Here is a 7,944-nt window from a genome sequence, read left to right as displayed (position 1 = left end):
TAAAAAAAAAAGGTTGAAAGTAGCTACCTGGCTCGGCGCGGTGGCTCACAAAATTCCAGCACTTTGGGAGGGCGAGGCAGGTGAATCACTGGAGGTCAGGAGTTCGATACCAGCCTGACCAACATGGTGAAACCCCATCTCTATTAAAAATACAAATATTAGCTGGGCATGGTGGTACAAACCTATAATCCCAGCTACTTGGGAGGCTGAGGCAGGAGAATTGCTTGACCCTGGGAGACGAAGGCTGCAGTGAGCTGAGATCCCAGTCATTGCACTCCAGCCTGGACAACGAAAAAAGGAGAGGGGAGGGGAGAAGAGGAAAAAGAAAAGAAGAAAAAGAGGCTATATTTAAATAGCAGGTAGTCCAAGAGTAATGATGAATGCCTTTAATAAAGACTTAATCTTTCTTAAAGGAAAAGTATATAATACAGAAAAAAATTATTGGGCTTTTATTGGCAATTACAAAAGTAATACATTTTCTTACACAATACATTTCTTCAGTAACAGATTTTTCAAGTATTTTACCATAGACTTTCTAAACTACCTTGTCATTGACCCCATAATTTATTATAAAGTAGGTCCCATAATCACATTTTTTGGAAGTTGCTGAAACTGAGATAAAAAATAGTTTTTAAGGGAAAAACTGGACAAAATACAGAATGGCCAAAACTAGATTCACTGGCTCAGTTATGTCCAATAGGTGAAAGAAAATGAGTCTTCTAATAGTTCATTCAGAATCTGTTACTGTAGAAATTTTAAGAGGTCTTGAGTCAGTTCCAGTATAAAAATAAGGCCAAAGTGCTCCTGTAAAATCCTCATTAAAAGTATAGAGAAGAGATCTATCATTCAAATTATAAAAGGAAACCTCATTCATTTCATAGTCTAAAAAAATGCCAATCTTACTAGGTGTTACTTTGGGCAGCAGAATAATTTCCTTATGGCCCAATACAATATAATTATTCTGACTAGATCGCCAAATTCCCCATAGTCCATCCTGTACTAAAATTGGTTGACTCTTCCTCCTTCTGGGAAGAGAGTCATTACAGACACCAAGAATCCATTCAAGCTTGTCTTTCACTTCTACTTCCCAGTACTGCCTGCCACAACTATATCCCTTAGAACCCAGAACAGCTGGGAGGACATAAAATCTTCTTGGGTTACGAGGTAAGTTTTGTGTTGTATTTCCATACCGCACAGTTTTTCTATCTTCTGAGACTATAAGTTTACGATGTGCTGTTTCAGGATCTAGAATTACATCTACTTGAAATCGCTTGATAATTTTGTTTAGGCCAGAATATTGTGGAGGCAGATGGTAACCATATTCTTTCAATTTGAATGAAAAAGGTTCAGGGAATTTTAAGTTTTTATATCTGTGATAGATATCCTTAACATTAGCCAGTAATTCCAGTTCTGACTTCACAGGTATGCTCTCTATCTCCTTTAGTAGATATTTTAATGAGGAGGTATAATCTGAAAACTTTGTTAGGCTTTCATTTAGTTGTGCTAAAACATCCATCTCTTCATCTCGTAATTGCCTAAGAACAGTCTCTTGCTCATTTTGCAGAAATAACCTAAGTTGCTCAAATTCAGACTTGACTTCTTCTGCCCTATGTTTTACCTGTTTCTTCAGTTCCAGTGATTTTCTGGTTTGTATAGTTGTGACTTTTTCAATGAGTTCCACTCTCTCCTTCCACAGTGCATTGTATTCCTCCAGTTGTTTCCTATGGTACGAGGCAGCCTTCTTTATGGGCCAAACACAGTGATGCTGGTGATCAGTGGAGAAACTGCACCTTGGACATAAAAGCTCTAGGTCTTTCTGACAGAAGAAAGTCAAAAGCTGATTATGCTTCTTACACACATGCTTCTCTTCCTGCCTCTTCCTCTTGCTTCTTATCTGGAGTTGCTTAGCAATTTCAGTCAAACTACCCAGCTGGGGATTGCTTACAAATTTCCTTTCTGGACAGCAAAAGTGGCAAAAGGGGCAGGGGAAACTATCATCTAGATCCTTCCAGGACATAATGATGCAGGAGAGACAGAAGTTATGCCCGCAGCTGATGGTCACTGGGTCTTTCAAGTAGTCCAGACAGATGGGACAGCTAGCCTCTGCTCGGAGGTCAGCCAGGGCCGCCACAAATTCCATTGAGCCTTGAACAAAGATGGTAGGTAAGATAATTCTTTTATTTTAGCAAGGCGTAGCTCTCTAGAGCTCACGACCCAGTACGCAGTGGATATCCTCTCCAGACCTTGAAATCTGGCCAGCTTTCAGTTTTACTGACTTGGCATGTTAATGGCAGCTTCTAGAAACTTATTAAGCCCTCAGCTCCTTAGCTTCAGAGTCTACTGCCACGAACACTTCACAGCTTGCAGCCAATTGCATATTAGAACTTAGTAGCTGTGCTGCTGCTCTTCCCACTGAATGAAATAAAGTCAAGTTTTCTTCAAGAAAGCAGCCTCACATCCAAGACAGGGAATCCCTCCTATGAGTGAGAAAAGACACCACGTTAAAAATCTGATTCCATAATCACAAATGTATTAAACATTCACACAAGAATCATCAATGAATGCTAAAATCACTGGGTGGAAGTTCTTGGAAAAACAAGATATTCATACTGCAGAGATTCACCCCATACATTACTTATTTAAAAAAAAAAAAAACTAAAAAAATATGGGACAAACTTACGGGCTTCCTGAAAGGATGCTATGGCAAGTATACAACATTGCCTGTACAATATTCTTTCCAAAAATATTGACCTTCAAGCTAACCATGAGAAAATTCATTCAGATTGTGGAGCATTCTTACAAGACAACTGGTATGCATTCTTCAAAAATGTCAATGTCAGGAAAAACAAGCATAAAAAAAGGTTTCTAGATTTAAGGAGAGGAAACAAACATGAGAAATACAATGTGTGACCCCTGATTGCATCTGAGATCTTGTCCTGGCTAACAGGGTGAAACCCCATCTCTACCAAAAAGACAAAAAATTAGCTGGGCATGGTGGCATGTGCCTGTAATCCCAGCTGCTTGGGAGGCTGAGGCAGGAGAACCACTGGAACCCAGGAGGCAGACATGGCAGGGAGCTGAGACTGCAGCACGGCACTCCAGCCTGGGTGACAGAGCGAAACTCTATCTCCAAAAAAAAAAAAAAAAAAAAAACAGTTGGGAATGAATAAATGTGAGATTCTTAGTATGGACTATATATCACATACAGTTGTACCAGTGTTAAATTGAGCACAATAAAATTATCACAGTAAGAAGTAAAATGCCCTTGTTGTGAGGAGATATATATATTGATGCACAGCAGGAAGCCATCTGGAAGCCTGAAGCTTTCCGAAGGTTCAACAATTTAAAAAAATGTATAGCCAAGAGCGGCGGCTCACGCCTGTAATCCCAGCACTTTGGGAGGCCAAGGCAGGCAGATTACCTGAGGTCAGGTGTTCTAGACCGGGCTGAACAACATGGAGAAATCCTGTCTCTACTAAAAATACAGAATTAGCTGGGTGTGGTGGCGCATGCCTGTAATCCCAGCTACTCAGGAGGCTGAGGCAAGAGAATCGCTTGAACCCGAGAGGAGGAGGTTGTGGTGAGCTGAGATCACACCATCGCACTCCAGCCTGGGCGACAGAGTGAAACTCTGTCTCAAAAGAAAAAAAAAGTGTGTATATATATATATATGTATATGTATATGTATATGTATAAATAGAGAAAATATGAATGTAGCAAACAGTTAACAATGGAGGTGAATCCAGGGAAAAGGTAGAAGGATGCATACCCTTTCAATCTTTCTGTAAGTTTGACACTTCAAAACAAAAGTGAGGCAGAACAACTTCCTGGCTTGCTTTCAAGACACCCACAGGTACCCGATTTTAAGCAAGTCAAATTCCTCCATCAAAGCTTGCAAGCCACCTAACCATCAATACAGTATTTTTTCCCCTTCACCCTCTTTCCCTAGACAGTTCTCAACTCTTCTTCTTCTCGCTTTCCTCATAACCCAATGACAGTGAGAGTAATAGTATATGCATGGTTTTGACATGTGAAATTGGCTCTGTCTTGGTGACCTAGCAAGTTATTTTACTATACAGACATTCTTTTTAGATTAGCAGAATAGGAAAAAATGCAGTAGCCCTAGAAAGTCACCATGTATCAATTATTCCCAAACTCAAAGTTTTAACTCAGTGTCCTAGGACTGCACAAGCAAAAGCTATCACAACATGTTACAGGAGGCAGTATTTAACAATGTAAGCACTAACATTATTGAGAGGACACCAGACTTGAATCCCGGCTCAGTTATTTACTGTGTATCTTTAGAAAATCAATGTGTCTTTTTTTTGAATTGCATTTCTTTGACCTGTAAAATGGGAAGTATAACAACCTCTTTTTGTTATAAGAATATCATGTAAATGGTAGTTAATTCTTGACCAAAGGAGCTTTCTGTTAGATGTATGAGAATCTGGATCCAAGCAAGAGCCATGTATTGCATTTGCTTATTAGTTCTTTTAAATCTTTTTCAGCCGGGCGCGGTGGCTCACGCCTGTAATCCGAGCACTTTGGGAGGCCGCGGCGGGTGGATCACAAGGTCAGGAGATCGAGACCATCCTGGCTAAGACGGTGAAACCCTGTCTCTGCTAAAAATACAAAAAATTAGCCAGGCGCGTTGGCAGGCGCCTGCAGTCCCAGCTACTCGGGAGGCTGAGACAGGAGAATGGTGTGAACCCGGGAGGCGGAGCTTGCAGTGAGCCGAGATCATGCCACTGCACTCCAGCCTGGGTGATGAGCAAGACTTCATCTCAAAAAAAAAAAAAAAATCTTTTCAATCTAGAATAATGCACCCTAAATCCACCTTTGTCCTAGACTACCCCAAATTCAAGATTTTCCTATTGCTCTTTTTTTTCTTTGGTGGAGCCTGTGGCCCAGGCTGGAGTGTAGTGGCGCGATCTTGGTTCACTGCAGCCTCCACCTCCAGGGTTCAAGTGATTCTCCTGCCTCAGCCTCCTGAGTAGCTGGGACTACAGGCATGCGCCACCACACCCGGCTAATTTTTGTAACTGTAGCGGAGACAGTGTTTCGCCATGTTGTCCAGGCTGGTCTTGAACTCTGGACAGCAAGCAATTGGCCCACCTCGGCCTCCCAAAGTGCTGGGATTACAGGCATGAGCCACCGCGCCCGACATGCCTATTGCTTCTTGATATCATTTAACTTGTCCCTCAGGCCTTCACTTTTCAAACGAATTAAATTTTGTTTCCTCTCATAACAATCTGTTTGTAACTCCCCACAAGTCAGGACAGTTTCTCACTCTTAGCTCACCATTCAGAACCCTTCATATTTCATTATCTTCATCTGGCTACAGTCCCCGCAAAGTCCTTAACGAAAACAAACAAACAAACATAGGTATCATGCTTTCCCTCTTCTGCAAAAACCACTGTCTGCTTAGATTACCCTACCCTCACTTCTTTCCTAGGACTAAGTTTTGGTCCTTCTAGAGACTCAGTCCAAGAGACATGTCCTCAAGGATAATTATATGTCAGGCACTATGCTAAGCATCTTCCATATAGTCACAGGTTCAATTAAACCATCAGAACAACTCCGTAAGTTAGGAGCTATTATCCTCAATTAGAGCTGTAAAAGCCTAGAGCTGTAAAAGTGCAGTCTATAAGAATTTGAACATGCTTATCCAACATTACGCTAACTGGCATAACCACTGGCATGATACTCAATCACTAAGCTGTACTGCTCCTTCTTAACGCTCTCACAGCATCCTATGCATCTCTCTATATATCAAATCAACTTATATTTTTCCTATTTGATATGTTCAGTTGCTCATATTTAATAATGCATCCCAAATATTTTATTTTATTTCTTTTTTTTTTTGAGACGGAGTCTTGCTCTGTCACCCGGGCTGGAGTGCAGTGGCCGGATCTCAGCTCACTGCAAGCTCTGCCTCCCGGGTTTATGCCATTCTCCTGCCTCAGCCTCCCGAGCAGCTGGGACTATAGGCGCCTGCCACCTCGCCCAGCTAGTTTTTTGTATTTTCCAGTGGAGACGGGGTTTCACCGTGTTAGCCAGGATGGTCTCGATCTCCTGACCTCGTGATCCGCCCGTCTCGGCCTCCCAAAGTGCTGGGATTACAGGCTTGAGCCACTGCGCCCAGCCCAAATATTTTAACAGGGAAAAATGGGCTTGCTGATCCGACACTACAATGGAGAAAACAGATAATGCAAACTGAGAGCTAACAATACCTAACAGAATTGGGTTTTCATCCAATTCAAACACTTAGCTAGCTGCATGTACTTGGTCAAGTTAATTTCTCTGAGTTTCACTTTTCAGAAAGTAGGAAATAATACTATTTCAGGTTTTAAGCATAAATGAATAAATTATGTAAGACACCTGTCATAGTCCTTGGCATTTAACACATGTACAATAAAAAGTATTATAGGACTATCTCAGAAAATCTCTCAAGAGGTCATACAAATTTAGCTGAATCCACAAACTTATAGCGTATTACAGTTTATGTATTATATGTAATACATATATAGAGATACCTACATTTACTTACATATAAAGCACATTGGGCCAGGCGTGATGGCTCACACCTGTAATCCCAGTACTTTGGGAGGCCAAGGCAGTGTATCACTTGAGGTCAGAAGTTGGAGAACCAGCCTGGCCAACATGGTAAAACCTCATCTCTCCTGAAAATCCAAAAGTTAGCTGGCAGTGGTGGCACGTGCCCGTAATTCCACCTACTTGGAAGACTGAGGCAGGAGAATTGCTTGAACCCAGGAGGCAGAGGTTGCAGTGAGCAGAGATTGTGCCACTGCACTCCAGCCTGGGCAACAGAGCAAGGCTCCATCTCAAAAACGAAGCACATTGACATTTCACCTAAAAGCTATCATGTCTTATAAGGTGGTTAGTCCTGAAATGATTAGTAATGGCAGTAACTTCCAAAGGCTCACTGTAGTAGTGGTATGCTTCAGAAAATTTTCCTATACTAATTTTGGAGTAAGACAAAAGTTTTAGAATTTTAAAATACATTCTTTATTTTAAATAGCCCTCCGTATCAGGTAGGAAGTTCAACATCCACTAACACAATTAACTTCAGATAGAACCGAAAATACAGTATTCCTGGGATGCAGAACCTGCATCCACTGGTCTTGAGCATTCATGGATTTCGGTATCTTCAGGGTGCCCTGGAACCAATGCCCTGTGTATATCCAGGGATGAGAGTAACTTGTGAAAAATTCTAACACAACACTACAGAAAACATAGAATAATGGCCGGGAGTGGTGGCTTCAGGACTGTATTCCCAGAACTTTGGGAGGCCAAGCTGGGTGGATCGCTTGAGCCCAAGAGTTCAAGACCAGCCTGAGCAACATGCCAAAATCCCATCTCTACAAAAGGAAAAGAAAGAATAGGAAAAGAAAAAGAATACTGTCTCTTACAAACCACTCTTCCCACCTGCCCACACTAAATGTGGCTATGGTAACTCCCAATACTTGCTTAATACTTTCAAATGGGTATTGTTGAGCAGAACAAGAATGTCAGAAAGTGCATGGGAATGGGAGTGAGGTTGCACAGGGTGCTCAGAGATTGGAAAAATTGAGCCTGAAGAAGTTTTAAGAATCTTGCCCAGCTGGGTGTGGTGGCTCACACTTGTAATCCCAGCACTTTGGGAGGCCAAGGCGGGTGGATCACCTTAGGTCAGGTGTTCAAGACCAGCCTGGACAACATGGTGAAACCCTGTCTCTACTAAAAATACAAAAATTAGCCGGGCATGGTGGCGCGCCTGTAGTTCCAGCTACTGGGGAGGCTGAGGCAGGAGAATGGCTCCAACCTCGGGGGGCAGAGGTTGCAGTGCGCTGTGATGGTGCCATTGCACTCCAGCCTGGGCGACAAGAGCAAAACTCCATCTGTTAAAAAAAGAAAAAAAAAAAAAAAAAAAAAAAAAAAAAC

General features: G+C 41.9%; 1 protein-coding gene across 2 annotated transcripts in view; it reads right to left on the bottom strand.

The window, feature by feature from the left end:
- Positions 1–429: 429 nt before the first annotated feature.
- The window catches only part of TRIM61 (tripartite motif containing 61), a 10,036-nt gene continuing 2,521 nt past the window's right edge, over positions 430–7,944 (bottom strand). For both annotated transcript variants that reach the window (XM_017873938.1, XM_017873937.1), the window contains exon 3: positions 430–2,477. In XM_017873938.1, the coding sequence (XP_017729427.1) occupies positions 728–2,140 (1,413 nt within the window). In that variant the 5' untranslated portion in view covers positions 2,141–2,477 and the 3' untranslated portion in view covers positions 430–727. The remainder of the gene's footprint in view (positions 2,478–7,944) is intronic.

This window comes from Rhinopithecus bieti, unplaced genomic scaffold (genome assembly GCF_001698545.2).
Source record: "Rhinopithecus bieti isolate Rb0 unplaced genomic scaffold, ASM169854v2 scaffold_5260, whole genome shotgun sequence".
In the NCBI taxonomy this organism is placed as follows: Eukaryota; Metazoa; Chordata; class Mammalia; order Primates; family Cercopithecidae; genus Rhinopithecus; species Rhinopithecus bieti.
The sequence above is the reverse complement of the archived record's forward strand: the minus strand, read 5'-3'. Positions and strand labels throughout refer to the sequence as shown.